This window comes from Dermochelys coriacea, chromosome 22 (assembly GCF_009764565.3).
Source record: "Dermochelys coriacea isolate rDerCor1 chromosome 22, rDerCor1.pri.v4, whole genome shotgun sequence".
NCBI classification, from domain to species: domain Eukaryota; kingdom Metazoa; phylum Chordata; order Testudines; family Dermochelyidae; genus Dermochelys; species Dermochelys coriacea.
This window is the reverse complement of record NC_050089.1, coordinates 10,278,888-10,297,456: the sequence shown is the minus strand read 5'-3', so window position 1 is coordinate 10,297,456 and position 18,569 is coordinate 10,278,888. Positions and strand designations below refer to the sequence as shown.

At 41.9% G+C, this 18,569-nt stretch overlaps 1 protein-coding gene and 1 long non-coding RNA gene across 2 annotated transcripts in view; one reads left to right on the top strand and one right to left on the bottom strand.

The window, feature by feature from the left end:
- The window catches only part of LOC122457190, a 30,326-nt gene that overhangs the window by 4,600 nt on the left and 7,157 nt on the right, over positions 1-18,569 (top strand). The gene's annotated exons all lie outside the window — the stretch shown is intronic.
- Positions 1,465-18,569, bottom strand: part of LOC119846579 (CXADR like membrane protein) — a 69,638-nt gene continuing 52,533 nt past the window's right edge. The window contains exons 2-7 of the mRNA XM_038380406.2: positions 13,665-13,822; positions 11,324-11,525; positions 9,918-10,085; positions 8,983-9,105; positions 6,326-6,467; positions 1,465-4,801 (exon numbers count right to left, since the gene is read on the bottom strand). Coding sequence (XP_038236334.1) covers positions 4,507-4,801; positions 6,326-6,467; positions 8,983-9,105; positions 9,918-10,085; positions 11,324-11,525; positions 13,665-13,822 — 1,088 coding nt within the window. The 3' untranslated portion in view covers positions 1,465-4,506. The remainder of the gene's footprint in view (positions 4,802-6,325; positions 6,468-8,982; positions 9,106-9,917; positions 10,086-11,323; positions 11,526-13,664; positions 13,823-18,569) is intronic.

Below are 18,569 nucleotides of genomic sequence, written 5' to 3'. Positions count from 1 at the left end.
GTGTGGAGCAGAGAGCATACTGCACCCTCTCTGGGCTATACACTCGAGGAGCCTGGCATTCCTCTGAAGGCCACCAGTCACATTACAACCCCTGCAGCACACAGTGCCGAATTTTGCCTTGAATAAGGACCTCACGATTTGGTCAAATCTAATTATTTTGTTAGTGTCTAGAGTTTTGTGAGGCTTCACTGATGGCAATGGGTTGTCGTTGTTGCATTTAATTTTATCATTTGCAGTTCTGTAGGATCTGAGACGTGGTCCACACCTAAAAGTTAGATTATCCTAGCTACATCAATCAGGGTTGTGAAAAATGTCACACCCTGTACAATGTGGTTAAGAGTATGCCAACTGCATATCTTTGCATAAAACTTCCAAGCAAGCAGGAACAACCAGAATCTTTGGAAATCAGTTAGTTTTTAAGGGTTTTATTGTCATCCTGCACACAGTTTAGTAGATACCAGTGAAATGTTCGGGTGTAAGGATGAATTTCTGTGGTTGTCTTGATTGTGAACAGTATTTGTCCCTACTCACAATATCTACCGTACCTTATTAGTTTGAAATTTGCACCCTCAACCTAAATACCATCCGTGAAATCCTACTTCCATTCAAATTAATGGCAAAATTCGTATTGATTTCAGTGGGGCCAGGATTTCATTCCTTGTTTATATAATGGCAGGTTTCAGAGTAGCAGCCATGTTAGTCTGTATCCGCAAAAAGAAAAGGAGTACTTCATGAAGTGAGCTGTAGTTCACGAAAGCTTATGCTCCAATAAATTGGTTAGTCTCTAAGGTGCCACAAGTACTCCTTTTCTGTTTATGTAATGTGTTTAATTTAGACTGTAAGGTCAGGGGCAGGAACTGTGATTTCCTCAGGATTTCTAAAGCACCAAACACTGTAAGTACAGAATAATTATTAGTTTCAAGACACTCTTTTACCAATGCAGGGCTTTTGCTTGATGTCTTGCTTGATTGTGTATCGTGTAATAAAGCTCAGAAAGTAGTGCATTTTTACTAGTTTAATTCAACTGCAGACTTTTTAAGTGCAGCATCTTTATTAAAACAAAATCAAAAAACCCCAAACAGTTTTAATAAATTGTTGATTCAAAGGAATCTATAATAAATATTTGTTTTCCTCTGTGTTGCTCAGACACAGGACAAGTACACCAATTATAGCAGCTACTAGAAGAGAGAAGTAAACTCAGTTTAGCCACTGAGAAACCAAAGAAAACTACGTAAGAATGTAATCAATCACATGATAGCAATAATTGGTATACATCATAACAGTAAATGCTTTAAATACAATATTTTACAAAACGTTTGGTTTATGGTTTACTGAATTGTTTCCCTTTGAAAACTCCTGATTGTACCATAATGAACTCAGAAAATGTCCCTTTAAAAATGAAATGCTTATGATTCTTTTAAATAATCTCTTCCTCACATTCCCTTTGTTTAGTTAGCTTTTTTATTTTTGGTTTCATATTTAGCAATGAAGTTCAGTGTTGATTTCATTTTAACTTGTAAGATCATTGGTATCTGGTCTGAACAGCAGTATCGTGGCTTGTACTTTGTTAGTTTCAATAAAAGAATGGCAAGTTTAGCTGGGAATCTAGAAGAACAAGTAAAGGCTCAAAAAGAATATACAGTATCTTGTATCTAGATTGGCTCAGCCAACTTGGCTTTTCGAATCCTTAACCTCCATTCTCTGGTAATAAGCCTCTGGGTGCTCAGTTATAGATGTCTGTCATGAGGAAGTTAGTACATGTTATATGAAATACATGTTCCCAGCAATGACTTAGAATTTAGTGAGGGTATGCTGGGTAAAATTGTAGCCTTCTGTCATTTAAACAACAACTGGTGAGATTCATCTCTGTGCAGAGGGTCAACACAAAAGCTATGCACTACTTAAAAAGTCCCGCTTATTCCACTACATACACAGGTTGCACAGGTTTAACTTAAATCATTTTTTTTTAACCAACTTCGGCCTGGTCTACATGAGACAATGAGGTTGGCATAACTATGTCGCTCAGGGGTGTGAAAAATCCACACCCCCTGAGCGGCGTAGTTAAGCCAACCTAAATCTCTGTGTAGACTGCACTCTGTCGATGGAAGAATTTAAGTGTAGACAACCCGTTAGTTAAACTGGTGCAAACCCGTGGATAAACACTCATTTTGGTTTAAGACTGGCGTATTTCAGTTTAGCTTCAACCTGCTCCTAATCAACTTGAGCTAAATCAATACAAACTAGGTGTAATGTTGATTTAAGACTTTTGGACTGGTTTAACTGCACTGATTTTAAAGCACAGGCTTAGTTAAATGGGTGCAACCGCACCTGTAGACAAACTCCTAATTTCAACCACCTGCTTATGAAGGAGAAACATCTTTGCATTTTGGCTAGTAATGAAAAGATTGTAAGTGAAACAATATCATGGCCAACAACTTGCACTGCAGTATGAAAGCAGAAGATCTAACTAAAAGATGATATAATTTAGGCTTTTGCAATGGGCTTTCAAGATTAGATGTGTGACTCCAGACTGTTTCCCTTGCACAACGATGCTGATATATTGCACCTCTGAGAGTGGTAATATTGTAGTTTGAGTAAGGGAGGGAAGTGAATATTTTTGCATGTGAAGATTAAAGGGGTTGGTTACTGTTATTAGAAAGTGAAGTTCTCTAAGAATATAGGCCATCTGAAATTCCTCATGGATTCCCCCAAATGGCTATGGAACTCTATCTCCTGATAGAAGAAACATTCAGAAGTTTGTGTTTGATCAGGTTTTGGTGCCTCTGGGGGACATCACAAGCAATTATTTTCTAAAGTCTTCATCAAAGAGTCTAAAATACTTGGCCTCTGTCAGAAAAGGAGGGTAACTTTAAGCCCTCCAATGAAAGACTTACAGATTCATACTTGCTAGTTCTCTGTACAGTACCAGTATGTTTCCAATGGACTTCTTTCATGGGATGGAGAAAACCCTCTCCCATTGGTAAGAGTAAAACTCAATTACCATAATTATTAAGTCCTGAATTTAGAACATATGATTTGCTGGATCAGACCAAAGGTCCATCTTGTCTAGTGTCCTGTGCCTGACAATGACCAGTACCAAGTGCTTCAGAAGAAGATGCAGTAAATACCATGCTGGGCAATTATGGAATAATCTGCCCGCAGGGGAAATTTATCCCTAAAGTTTACAAGTCGAAGAATGAGAATTACTGTTTATCTTATCTAATATAATTTCTGTGTTTCTTGTAAATGTTGAATACTTTTTGGAGTCATGCTATTTTCTTATCTCAGTAATATCATGTGACATTGAGTTCCACAGGTGAATTAAGCATTGCATAACAAAAGTATTTGATTTCAAATTAGTTTTAAATTGGTTATCTATTCCCTGTGTGCTTGCCTCACAGCATGCTCCACCAATGCACCTCAGCTCTTACTTGGAAGTATGTGAGACAATTCCACCGCATTGTTCATTCAGCTATGGGACTGTTCACAAGGCTTCTGCAATACTGCTCATCCCAGACTTGTGCATCATCATCTCTGGTACCAAGAAGGGCACTCTCGAAGTTCATCCTCCAGGGCTTCCTATGCTATTCAATCACTAGCCCTAACCTCACAAGGGACCTCCTTTATTTGGGATTCGGGGCCTGATTATGATCTCACATAGACTGATTTTACCTTTTTGTAGTACCTTTTGGTGATTTATACTGGTAATAATAAGAGCAGTATCAGGCTCCTTTACAGTGGGGCCAAGTCGATATTCACTCAGTCTTCAGTTTCCTCTTGCAATTACTGTACCTGCATCCCCTAACAATGAAGGTCCTTTCTTCAACACAAAGGTTATTTGTATCTGTTATATTACTGCTGCTTCTCAATACTGATTTGAGTTATCATTTGCTGTTTGGGTTGAGTTTTTGGCTCCTACAGTTATTTTGCTAAAAGGCGTAATGCAAAAATATGAAGCAGCTGACAATTCCCTTTGAAGGTTATCAGAGGACTATCCTCACCTAAGATACTGCCTCGGAGGACAAGAGAATGGCTCATTTACCAATTTCTCAAAAACCTGTACAAAAGATTTTTTCAAAATCCCTCTGGAATATTTTATGTCTTGTGCCTCTCTTGATCCCTTTTTTAAAAAATCCTGAGATTTGTTTCCAGGCCCCAGAACATCACACTTAATTTTCACAGTGCTTAGCTGTCCAAATTTTCAGCTATATTTTCAGAGTACCCAACACTCCCCTTTTTTAATATTAACTACAAAATAAAGCCCCCTTTTTCCTCCAACTTCAGGACTCTTTTAAAAAAAAAAAAAAAAAGTCAGCGTCTGAACCGCAGTGTAGGAATATGCAGAAAGAGATGAAGTTGAGGGCTTCTTGTGGAGTGAATAATCAGAAGTGGTTATAAAAAAAAAAAAACTACCCAGGAAGATAAGCTAATCTAATAATTCTTATATGGCTGGTGGCGTGTACAGTAGTTCTGGATGGCTGGAGTCTCAGAATAGCAGGTGAGCAGTCAAACGGTCTGGAAGGCCCGGCTCTGAGCAGGCAGCATGACTGGGGTGGCTCCCATTTTCACCAGGGTGGCATGGTTAACTTTCTTTGGACCAATTTCCCTTCCCTCTGTCTCCACCCGGCTGTACTGTGGAGGAGTTATATGGGGGGTGGCTTCCGTGGACAAAGTCCTTTGGCTGCGAGAGGCACTGTTGGCTGTCGATCTGGTTGAGGAGGAGCCTGAACGTGAGCTTCTGGAGCCAGAGGAAGAGGAGCCAGGTTTGACTAGATGGGCTTTTGGAGCCTCTGCGTCTTCTCTGCAACCAAACACGAGAGATGGCAGAATTAAAATACCATGAGAACAGGAATAGTCACATCCACAGATTATACCATATCGAGTTGCCACTAAGATCAGGAGATACTTCTTAAGATTCTGTATCATTTGTAAAAGAGATAAATAGCCTAGTGGTTTGATCAGGGTGCAGGGACTCCTGAATTCAATTCCATTTGACATCTGACTTGCTGTGTGACACTGTGGCAGGTACCTTAAATTCTCCGTTTATCAGCTGACCTAGCTTTAAAATGCATTTAACAACTCATACTTCACAAGGTTTTATCACTTAATTGTATCTGTAAAGGGCTTTGAGATCTCTGGAATTAGTGCAGAGGTATGTGCAAAGAGTTCAGGTACCGATGGCCTGATTCTGCAGTCCTCACTCAACATGAATAAGTACTTACTTATGTGAGCAGAAACCAATGGGGCCAGTCATGCAGTGCTAATAAATGCTACTGGTGTAAAGAGATCCACAGTCAGGCATGTAAAAAAGGAAGAAGATGAAGGAGAGTGGGGAGAAATGGGTAAAAAGATGATTTAGCAAGAGCCAGAAGCTGGGACTGAAACAAAAGGTGGAAGGGAATGGAAAGTGAGGGGTTGAAGCTGAGAAAATAGGTCAGGAATCAGTCTGTAGGCTGGAGCTTAGCAAAGTAAGCAGCTTACTTCCATCATAGAGGCATTTTAATAGCTGTCCTGACCTGTCAAAGGGCAGAGAGATCCACAGCTGAATGGATTATACAGACCCCTGCCTACTGTTAAATGGATGTCAAGTGAGGGCAAGGGCTCCTTAATAAACAGAATTAAGGGTGAAGGAAAGAAAGTGAGGTGTTCTCCAAGGGCACATCTTGCTGAAATGCATTTCCGGAGATTTCCTTTTCCAGGAATTTCTCTACTGAGAACTTCGGGCAAGTTCTGGTAGGGACTAACCTCTGTTGGCCTCATTATATACTCATTATGAGGACATCAACCCTGTATCAGCAGTGGTGTTACATCAGCACTGGGTAGAACTTGAGTCTCCACTCTCATGCTGGAAGAATTCTTTCACTCAGTGCTAAAGCTAGAAGCAAGGAAGGGTGTTCATCACAGCCAGAGAGACTGCAAGAACATCCCTGTCCTATAGACAGGAATTGGAATTGAAAATAAACCATTCAAACAGCTAAGAATTTAAAGGAAGTTCCATCTGAATTCAGTTTAGGAAAGAGATAAATAAAGGCTTAGGGAGGGGTGGAAACTGTGAGTGAGTGAATGAGTCAGAGAGTGAGTGGGTTGTATTTTATCTTAGATCTGCCCCTGGAACACAGCGTTTTATATCTCTGTATTTTATTTTCACTGCAAGATCTCCACAAAATGGTCTCGAAGCGTCTTAATGACTATTTACATGCTGGTGGGCATAAAGTCAAGCTTCTTAACACAAGGTTCGTAGAGATTTTAGCTTGTTACTTGGCAGACAATGGAAACTTTCTGTTAACCAAGATCATGCTGGGTATGTGGGAGCCTAAAGAGTTACCTGATTTCATTTGCAGCCTCTTCTTCTTCATACCTCTTCTTTTCTTTCCTCCTTTTTGTCAGCCACACGCTCAGAAAGACCAGGGAGATTCCCACCACCACACCGCACACTGCTCCGGCGACCATGCCAACACTTCGGGCGTCTGTTATCCCAGAAAGCAAATGTGTGTGTTAGTAGATTCTCCACAGAGTCACAAAGCCAGACTCTGCCCCACACCCCATTCTCTTACATCACTCAGATTTCACTGAATCACAGAAATAGAAATGTAGGGCTGGAAAGGGTCTTGAGAGGTCATCTAGTCCAGCCCCCCTGTGCAGAGGCAGGACAAAGTAAACCTAGACCATCTCTGACAGGTGTTTGTCCAACCTGTTCTTAAAATCCTCCAGTGATAGGAATTGCTTCCTTAAAAGCCTGTTCCAGTACTTAAACTATCCTAGTTAGAAAGTTTTTCCTAATATCTAATTACATCGAACAATCAATGTGTAAGCATTATGGGATGTGAGTCAGGATAGAATTTATTTAATTAATCCAATTATTTAGGCTTTGCCTACATGCTGGAGTTGCACCAAGTTAACTAACAGTGGTTTTTAAACCAATTGAGTTGAGTCAGTGCAAACCCCAGTGTGGTAATTCTTATTTAAGAGTGGCTTAGTTTAGTTTAGCTTAAACCTGTTCATTTACTCTTGCCTACACACAGAGTTCGCTGGTTTAATTTAAAGTGAGATTTTAAACCGATTTAGTTAAATTGAAGCAAAAGGCTGTGTGGACACTCTTTTTTCAGTTAAACCAGGTTTATTTTTGGATTATTTTAAATTAATTAGGTATAGGTTTAAGCTAAATCGAAATACGCCACTCTTAAACTGCAGTGTGTCCACATGGGTTTTTACTGATATAACTAGATTGGTTTAAAAAATTACACCTTAAGTTAAGCCATTGAAAATTTCTTGTATAGAAATGCTAAAAATGGCACCTATCCCTATGCCCTGGGCATCCTTGACTTGTCTTAAAAAACAACGTAGTTCAAGGGTGGGCAAACTTTTTGGCCCAAGGGCCACATCAGGGTTGCGAAACCGTATGGAGGGCCAGGTAGGGAAGGCTGTGCCTCCCCAAACAGCCTGGCGCCCGCCCCCTATCTGCCCCCTCCCACTTCCCAACCTCCTCAGAACCCTTCACCCATCCAACCCCCCCTGCTCCTTGTCCCCTGACAGCCCCCTAACCGCCCCCCCCCGGGATCCCACCCCCATCCAACCCCCCCTGCTCCCTGTCCCTTGACTGACCCACCCCCAATCCACAAGCCCGTCCGCTGACAGGCCCCCCAGGACTCCTACGCCTATCCAACTCCTTCTGTTTCCCCCCCACACCCACCACGAACCTCCACCCCATCCAACTGCTCCCTGTCCCTGACTGCCCCCCCGGGGCTCCCTGCTCCTTATTCAACCTCCCCATTCCCCGCCCCCTTACCATGCCGTTCAGAGAGGCAGGGCTGGGCAGGCGTCGCTGTGGGGGGGCAGCAGGGGAGGGGCCAGGGGCTAGCCTCCCCGGCTGGGAGCTCAAGGGCCAGGCAGGATGGTCCCATGGGCCAGATGTGGCCCACGGGCCGTAGTTTACCCACCTGTGCCCTAGATGCAGTGGTACAATTTATGATAACACCAGTAAGCCAGACAACTTGAAAACTCAAATTCCCCTCTCCTTTGAACAATCCATCACCTTACAAGTCGACTCTCTTTCCCTCGGTGCCCCAACACCACCACCACCACCACACACACACATTTTTCAAATGTGTGGAGAAAAAGATCATCTTTGCATCATCATCAGATTCAGGAAATTTCTGACTGGGATGGGGATAAATTGCAAAATGCAGAGAACACTCACGCCAGGCCCCTTTTGTATATCCCAGTGGTATTCCAGCTCCAACCTCGCTGCTGAGCTCACCTGTGAATTGGACCCCCTGAGTTTTGAAAACCCAGGAAAAATGTGTTCTATGGATTGATTGATTTCTAAACATAGATCTTGGGACACACAATGCAGTGTGCTAGCCATAGCCTGGTATCCCGCCCCTTTTCCAGGCACGCACACAACTCCGGCTGAGGTGGTTAACCAGGTGTGACATCCTAATCTCTGTTCTTTATGCAGAAGTTGTCAAACATGGATTAGAAATGAAATGCGGCAAATGTCATTTTTAATCAGCATGTTATTTCGTTTCACAGTAAGTCTTTTCAGGCTATTTTTAGAGAGCTTCCTCTCTTAATTGGGACAGATGCTTAATTCTGGATTGGGGGGTTATAGTTAATAGTCCTCTATTATACAGCCAGTAACTCTGTAAGTACATGTACCACCTGAATGCTCTGGAAGCTCAGCAATTCAGCATTATTCCCAGTGCTCTGCCAGTCTTTCCTTCTCAGAGGCAAAGGAAACCAGGTTTCTGTACCTGAAGTATTTTTGTACAACCATAGGTTATACCAGTAAATGTTAATGCAAACCCATAAAGTCAATAATGAGTAAGGAAGAGCTACTTCAGATTATGCAAGTATTCAGGTTAAACCAAAGGTGTGGCATTTTTCCTGCACAGAAACAGAGCTTTTATCAGCACAGGAGACTCTTTGGAGGTACTGTCATTGTTAAAGCACCCTGGATACTCGCTACCCTCTGATACTCACACTGCACTGTCACCTGCACAACACAGTTCTCTTGTCCAGCCTCATTGTAGGCAGTGCATTGGTATAACCCTGTAACCATCTGTGTGAGATTCTTCATTAGAACTTGTCCAGGGTTAGAAATGTCTGAAATGGAAGCAAAAAGAAGCAAAACGAATAAAGAACTCATAACAATTAGGGGAAATGTTGTCCAGTGGTTAGAGCACTGAACTTGGACAGAGAAGACAGCTGTAGTCCATTTCCAGCCCTGCCACTGACTTTCTGGGTTACCTTGGGCAAGTTGCTTGACCTCTGTGTGTGTGTGTGTGTGTGTGTCTGTCTGTCTGTCTCTCTCTCTCTCTTTCCCCTCCAACATTTTGTTTGTCTTACCTATTTAAGTTGCGGGCTCGTTGTGGCAGAGACTGTTTCTCACTATGTTTGTACAATGCAGCTCCAATCTTGGGGTGGGGTTTCTGTGTTATTTTAATACAAATAAATAATGCTAACAATAAATAGTTTGCATTTCTATAGGACCTATCATACAAAGATCTCAACCCACATTAAAAGCAATGAATTAGGCCTCAGAACACCCCTGAGAAGTATTATTATCATTGATCATATTGTCGACATTCAACAAATAATAAAGTTGAATACTTAGATTGTAAACTCCTCGGGACAGGGACTGTCCTTTTTGTTATTGGGCCCTAGTACAATGGGGCCCTGACTTATGATTGGAGCTCTTTCTCAATACTGCACTACTTCTACTCAATAGCCTCTATTGTAATGACAGGGAAATAGGCTGAGAGCAATTCAGTATTTACCCAGTGTTACAAGATCATCCAGTGACAGAGCTGGGAGTAGGGAGGAATAGAGGGTAGGCCTCTTTCTTTTTCCTTGGGGATGGCTCTTTTGTTTGTTGGAACACCATGAGAATTAGGACAGGGCCTGGGATGACTTACTGACGCGTGCTGTGGGTGGCAAGTGTCCGACTTTTCCTTCCTTGTCACTTACGCGCTGCCACTGGTACAAGATGGGTGCTGTGCCGGACGCAGAATTGCACTGTAAGGAGAGTTCCTTTCCTTCAAAAAGCTCGCCTTCCACCCAGCATTTGGGCTTGGAAGGTTTCTCTGGAAGAAACAGGTTGGGGGTTTGGATCATTAGTTAACTAAGAATCTGCCTTTTCTGAACTCAATGGGAGCTTTGTCACTGACTTCAATGGGTCCAGGATTTCATTCCTGGAAGCAAGCTAGAAACCTCACCTCCAACAACAACAACAACAACAACTGAGTTTAATAAGAGCTGAGCATTCCCCAGGGAAATAGGGCAGAACCTGTCAGCTGGATATCAAGTGGCAACATTTTCTATGGCTGCTCATAGCCAGGGGGCAAGAGGACACTGTTTCTAGCAGCTTCTGAAAGCTGCCTTTCCAAATTAGCCATTCTGGGTGGGTGTCACACAATATCGCTGCTGCTTGTTTATTGGCGTTACTTCTGACCCCTTTACAGCAATGACTCTCAAGACAGCCTGAGGTCAGGGACTCAATATGTCTCCTATGGGCACAGAAGCAACATGACATGCCATCAGTGCCAGTTCCCTCCTTGGGATTTGCACTAGGATAAAGGAGGCCAAAGCACCATCCTTGTCCCCTTTGGGAATTAGATACTGTCTACCACCCACATGAATGCCTAGCAGAGCCCGGAAGGTGAGGTGCCTTGGCTTAATCCCCATAATCTCATCATGGAGCAGCTCAGTACACAAACCTCTATATCACATTCTGCTTTAAGTGCTCTTCATTCCCTGAATGCCCTGTGATCCACCCTCTTCTCCTTCATTGCTTCCTTCCGTCTGTCTGTTCGTCCTCCTTTTCCCCACTGTCTGTTGGGGGCCCTGCATCCTTATTATGTATTTGTTTTATTAACTGTATACTAAGTGAAAACCCAAACTGAAAGCCTTCAGTCAGGGAGGAAACAGCCAACTCCAGCATCTTGTTCCCATCAGACATGTGGCCAGTTCCTGGTACTGGGATCTGAACCCAGAGTTCTCTGCTCGAACGCTGTACGGGGTCATCACCAACTCAGCCACAATGGCATGTTAGCTTTTGTGATCAAATCAGAGATACAATTCAGAAAGAATGTTTTGTGCTATCCTTCAGTTGGCTGTGATGACTTCCAAACAGTATTTTAGGCCTCTTCTAGTCTCTGTCCTTCACTGGAAAATGCAAAGGCAAATGTGAAACTTGAATGTGAAACCTGATCGTGAGATTCTGGGAGCAATTCAGGTGCATCGGTACTGTGCTGAAGCAAAATCTGCCTGAAGGAATTGAGTCTAGTGGGTTTTCTTTTGAAAAACAACAAAATGACCTTACCTAGAACAATCAGGGTGATGCGATACCACTCGTACTGCCCGGCATTTTTAACTTTACACGTGTACTGCCCCGCATCACTTGGCTGCAGAGACACAATGTGTAAGGACGCGTCTCCAGCTAGGAAATTGGAGGTGAAGGAAACACGACCTTTTTGCCTCTCATTCAGGTCATTGTACACGTTGCCTCCAGAGTAGGTAATAACCTAAAAGGGGGAGTTAGCCATCAATCAGTCAGTTGGATCAATCACTGTACTGTACAGCTCAACCAAACAAAGGAATCACAAGAGACTCATATTTGAAATCAGGTCAGCTTGCAAAATAGGATTTCTATCTGGCAATTACTTTGGTTATTAGTAATTATGGAGATTGTTGGTAGTTATTCAGTTACAGTTGCACTGAGCTTTATTCCTGTACCCAGAGTTTAATCCCTCTAAAAACTCTGTCATGGTTCAGTTTAGAAAACCCTTTTCTATGCTGGGATTTCAATCACCAGTCTAGCTGCACTGGTACAAACCCATAGTGTAGACACAGTTTATACTGGTGTAGTGTGATTTACATTGATGCTGCTTACCCTTTTCACTGATAGAAACAGCACTACACTTCCATCCATTTACTGTAGGTACTTATACGCTCCCAGCCCCCATTACAGGAATATATGAGTGCATTACACTTTTAATAGATTTATTCTCTGTGAAATAGGGAAATTTTAACATCCCCATTTTAATTTATTTTTAAATTATTTTTTATTTGGGAAACTTTAATAAATTTACAAATACTTGCCATGTCAATATCAGAAACAAGACAACCATTATAGCTGTTAGCTTTTGTTTACAGAAACATTATACAGGAATAGAGTCGTTGTTGGATCATATTAAAGAAGTTCTGTATTAAAATCACAAATGAGTTTGATTCCCCATAGTTTAAATTCCAGGGTATTACTAATTAAGAGGTCTCTTGGTTTTTGGTACTGTTTCTCTCCCTCTATGTGTGAAGCTTGCAAGCTGCTAATTGTGTTAGTACATTCTAAGACAGAGTCTGTTCTCAAAGCAATACTCTGTAACAACAGAAACAGCACCTAGAAACTCCCCGCCCTTTTCTTGTATTCTTCTCGCTTTGTTAACAATTGTCATTAAAATAAAGATAGAGGATATATGTGGATGGATGCTTGGTGTGGATAATAATGGAATGATCAGGGAGGTGCCAGCCTAAGAATCCAGTGTCCATCGGCTGAAGAAGGCGTCAAGTGGAACTAACCAGAGGAGCCGCGGAGGGCAGACTGGAATCTACCAAACAGCCTCAAAAATGGGAGAACCAAAGAACAAGATAACATCTGGCAGCACAGAGCTGTCAGGAATGTGCCATCTGCTGATTGATTCAGCAACAGCATGATGAAGCAATTCCCACAGACTGGCATAGGAAGAAATTCCTATAAAAATGGACTCTAGAGAGTGAGAACTTTGGGGTCTGATTCTGCAAACCAACTTCCAGGAGCATCAGATGTGCATCTGACAAGGCCCTGTTCCCTCCTCGTGTGCAGGCCACCTGGCCAGTGGCTTGGCATGAGCAACTCTAAGGCTGGTAACTATGATAACAACCTTGCAGAACGTGTGTGTGTGTGTGTGTGTGAATGAATGTGTGAATAAATATGAAATTGAATGGAATGTTATAGCTATAACTAACTCCTTACTATGATTTTTTCTGTATTCACAATAAATGTGGCATTTTGCCTTTTCCCCTTTAATAAGATCCTGCTGGTTTTTATTTTATTGGTATAACATAGTCAGATCTTTCATTTTAACATGATGTTACCCTATCCCAGAGTGAGCATCTTTACAACACCAATGTCATTTCTAGTGATTTTATTAAGCTGAGTGAAATCTCAGTATACACATATTTAACAGACCAGGCATGTCTATGTTAGTATTTAAAACAATTGGATAGGTGTGCTGGCTTTATCTGCAGGTGAATGTACTTTATCTGAGTATTGAATAAAAGGTAACCACTTTTCTATGTTTCTATCTGTCCTTTGTCCATTTTGATGGATACGTAATTGGTGTGTTAATTTTTCCATAAGCACAGCTTCCTATATGTTTTTGAACCATTTCTCTGTCTTGGACTGGTTTTTCCTTTTTCCAATGAGAGGCTACGAGTAGCCGAGCAGCTACTGGCAGATGAGATATTCATTCTTCATTTCCTCCTGTATGCCCGTTTCCACTAGGAGGATTGCCAGTTCATAGGCTAGTGTTGATACCAACCTACGTGAATAAGTTCTCCCCCTCAATACAACAAGGAAACATGGCTTCTTCTTGGTGGATGCTAATTGTGGCTGAACAGAGACCTACCACTTTTTGGTCAGCTTTGGAATCATGCAGCAGCCATTCAATATCCAGGCTTCTTGGCTCCAGGAGGCCCAGACGGTGGTGACAGGGCAGAGTGACGTTTTCTTCAGCCACCCTCTTAAACTCTGTTTGAGCCCCAGACCTCCAAACTAAACAGGAAGCTGAAAGATAGAAACCAGTGATCAGTGACCAAGAGGAAGGAAGCATCTATGAACTCACTGGTTCAGCTGGGACTGATTTTGGGGGACTCATTGCTTCATAGTAACAAAGAAAATGCAGTACTTTTGCTTACTGGACACTTTGTATCTGATTAAAAGTGGCACATGTTAATTGACATCAGGTTAGATTCGCTCCGGTGTCTGAGCTCGAAGAACAGGTTACTTTGGTCTCCACTGAGCTGTCAAGACTAAATTCACATGAGGCTTTATTTCCAAAGTAAAAATAGTCTAAGCGCCATGAATGTTCCCCACATGCGCACACCATAGTCCTCTGTGCACCCCTTTGGGCTCGAGAGTGCCTCCTTCTTTACTTCCATCTTCATTTACACTTCTATGACCCAATAGCTTGCATTTCAGCCTGTAGCCTTCCAGTCTTTACATTAATGCCACTCCTGGCAGCCAGACTGGTCCCTGATAAGTGATGTAATGGGAGACTCTCCCAAACCCCAGAGGATGAGTTCAGTGTGATTGCAGCACTGAAAGTAAGAGGTCAAGCTCAGGAAATAAAAGTATGATATTCCGTAAAGCAGGAATTAGGTTAGTGAACTGGCTCTGAACCCTGATTGTCTTGAACAGTTTACCATGACAAAAAAAAATCCTAACTTGGACCGCTAGAGGGAATCAGATCCTTACGTGCATCTGACATCAAGAAAGAGGAAGACTGGGTGATGCCAGACAAAGCATTACATTTGCATGCACTGTGTTAATATTGGAGCACTGTGAGTCATTATGAAACTCACCTGTTTTGGGGGTTCCTTACAAATTCAAAACTAAGCCCAATTTCATGGAACTGTTACTAAACCAGGCTCTGTTCCAAATAGATCTTGGCTACAGTATAGCTTTGCACTGTGCCATGCCCATCTCACAGTTTTGATTAGAAATTAGCCCCAAGATGCTAATTTGGATCTTGATCCAAATGGCTCTGGAGTTCTGGGACACTGGGAAAGTTCTGAGCATTTGCCTCAGGGTCATCTCTGGTTCGGACATGAAATCAAGTGAAAAATGGCAGTTTTGACTGAGTTTTCACAGGGAGTTTTGGGATTTGTTTGAACATGTTTTTCAAAGTAAAACTCAGGTATGGCAAAAGATATGCTGTTACATGTGGGATCACCACCTATCTGAAGGCAAACAGTCGAACTTCATGGTATCTTAGTCTTTCATCTTGTTCCCAAGGGACAGGCATCATTGCTGCTGTGAAGTAGCCACATGTTTAAAGGCACTTTAAGCAGACAGACATTAACACAGTAATTGCCAAACTCAACATTCAAAAATGATGGGTCAGGTTCCTAAAATAGGGTGACCAGTTTGCAAGTGTGAAAAATCAGGATGGGGGGGTAATAGACACCTATATAAGACAAAGCCCCACAATATCAGAACTGTCCCTATTACATCGGGACCTCTGGTCACCCTACCCTAAAATTGTGAGATTGCCTTAAAAATAATTAGATTTGTAACAAATAAAATAAATGTGGGCGTCTTTTTGGGTATGGAGACTTTAGAGTGCAGTCAGATCATGTTTTCAAACTTATGTCTGCAAACATGAGGACTGGTATGTTTTTTATTAATTATTATTTATTATTATTATTAAAGGAAAGTTCCTGTCATTTCTTGATTCCATGAGCTGGGGCTTTAAGAAAAAACAAATGTGAGACTGTGAAGAAAATCACAAGAGTTGATAACACTGTGGGACCTAGGGGGACCAGATGTCCCGATTTTATAGGGACAGTCCCTATTTTTTTCTTATATGGGCTCCTATTACCCCCCATCCCCGTCCCAATTTTTCACACTTGCTGTCTGGTCACCCTAGCGGGACCTGCATGCACCAAACTATGACTGTGCCTCAGAATTTACATTCAGAAAGACTGAGAGGTTTTCTCCACCTCTAACCTCTCCTTTACATTTGTGTAAGGACAAGAGAGACACAACAAGAATGATGCTTCCCTGGACCTCTCTTGCTTGCTCTCTCCCTCCCTTTATGATAAACTTTACCCTCAGAAGCGTGTATGCTGGAACCAGGATTCCTGGGTCCTGTTCCCAGCTCTGCTCCTGAATTACTGTTTGACCTTCACTCCCTGTGCCTCAGTTTATCTATCTGTGTTGCTTAACTGATAATTGTCACGTGCTTGGATAAAAGACACTGCTCAGGATATCTGTGCAATGTAATAGTGATACAATAATAACATGGGAAGAAAGGGGCTGAATGGTTTAATGTGTGATCTGAATTAACAGCATGCATAGCCTATAAAATCTCTGCTCCCTGGGTAAGAATCACGATTTGTATGCCCAGTTGCATGCACCCACACCTTGTATGCATTTTGCAGATTTCCCCCGTTTTCCTTACAGATACATTTTTCTTACATGGCCAAAAGCATCTGTGACAAATTATCACATCAGCCAGACTGAAGGCAGTGCCTAGCCGGTGTCTACTCCGCCCTCCTTTATACTCTGGCACTCCTTCAACCTTTACTGCCACATAGTTTAAGATGGGTGGATTCCTTCTGCAAATTAATCTTCCCCACCCTACTCTCTACAGGAATCAACAGGCCCAGAGGAGGTCCCACTCAGCCACGTTGGCTGGTTTCTCTAAAGGGAAAGCTAATTCAATTTATAGCTGGATTCACTGATGCCAAAGCTTCTAGTGACCACAATTGGGATCAGTTTTTTCATATCCCAAGTGCAATTATTTATTCTTTCTAAAGATAAATGCTTGTTTTCTACTATAGCCTAAATTGCTGGATCCTCCATCAATTAAGCCACTGACACTCACTTGGTCAGTGGTTCTAAACCCGGGGTACGTGTACTCTTGGGGGTACACAGCGGGTTTTCCAGGAGGTACATCAACTCATCTAGCTATTTGCCTTTTTACAACAGGCTACATAAAAAACACTAGCGAAGTCATTATAAACTAAAATTTCATATAAAGACTTGTTTATATTGCTCTATAAATTATGCACTAAAATGTAAGTACAATATTTATATTCCAGTTGATTTATTTTAAAATTAAATAGTAAAAATGAGAAAGTCAGCAATTTTTAGTAATAATGTTCTCTGATATTTTTGTATTTTGTATTTATTTATTTATTTTTGAAAGCAAGTAGTTTTTAAGTGAAGTGAAACTTGCGGGTACACAAGACCAATCAGATTCCTGAAAGGGGCACAGTAGTCTGGAAAGGTTGAGAGCCACTGCACTAGGTGATTAATCAATGAGGTTAATTGATCTGCCACTGCAGAGAGTGTTCACACACAGCACTGACTAAACTCCCAAAGTCCTTTCATTGCCATCAAACTGAGCTTCATGTATAACCTGGGTTGGATTTCCTAGGGAGGCAGCATCTTCTTTGGTTTCAGAATAGCAGCCGTGTTAGTCTGTATCCGCAAAAAGAACAGGAGTACTTGTGGCATCTTAGAGACTAACAAATTTATTTTAGCATAAGCTTTCGTGGGCTACAGCCCACTTCATTTAATGCATCCTCATTTTCTTTGGGTGTCTCAAAGTCCTGGCCAGGAATATCTAGGTGAGATCATTGGGATACCACACTGTCAAAAATGCAACAGCATTCCATCCTCTCTGGTTTGGGGCTGGGAGAGAGGGCATGGGAGAGAAAAAATATCAAGAAACGCTCCAGAAAACTCAGATTTTGCTCCTAATTTTATAAACAGAGGAATTTAAAAAAACAAACAAACCCCATTAATGGGTATAAAAATCAGCAGGCTCTGCTTATGGGCGATTGCCTAAGGAAGCAAAACCATCCATAATTGTTTGTGTGGTTATCTGTGAGCTGATAGGGATAGACATTTGCTGGTTTGCAAAAGCAACAGATCCAGTACCCTGGATCTGGTTCTGTGCATCATAGAGCCATAATATTTGTGCACAATGGGTACAGCACTTTCCTGCTAGGTCTAGGAAACCTTCCAGCCCCAAGAGGGCAGAATCCACCCAAATAAGACATTATGCACTCCACTAGAGGTATACAACAGATGATTTCCCCAAAGGTCAGTTCCTTAAATTTCATCTACTAATAACGGAGTGGCTACGTTAAGTCTGATCCTGGATTCCTCACCCCAGCAACACCCCCACTCGCTCACAGTCCTCCATGGACCCTGAGCATCATGTGTATATTTCAAAATTACGATAGTGTTCAGATTTTTAAAGCCTTTATTCACTCCTTACTCAAGCGAACTCCCACGGACAACAATGGGAGCTTTATTCCGAGCAAGGCCCATGACTCTGATCCTGTACAGCAATTCCTAGGTTGATTAAGCTTTGGCTCACATCTGGGCACGTAGTCCTTAAAAATGAGCGTCCTCTTTAGCCCTCAGGCTAACTGATGTGTCACTCAGCACATCATAAAACAGAACACATTGGTGAAAGAGTTTTAATATTTAAACATTTATCTTCGTGCTAAAAGATAATAGATTTGGTCAACCACACAGGCCTTGCAGATAAAAGTGAGAGGTTTGCTCTTTCATCCCAGTCTAATATTTGTATTAAAACTACAGAAATGTTTTAAGCAACACAAAAGCTCGCACATCTAAATGATATATGGTAGACAGTGTAATAACAAAGTTTCAGTTCTTTTTAGCAACACGTTTTTAAAAATATATGGGGCCAGATTCTGCAACCCTTAGTCATACCCACTCCTGAAGTAGGCCCTTTGTTTCCAAGAATTTCAAAATGACTTGTGATTTT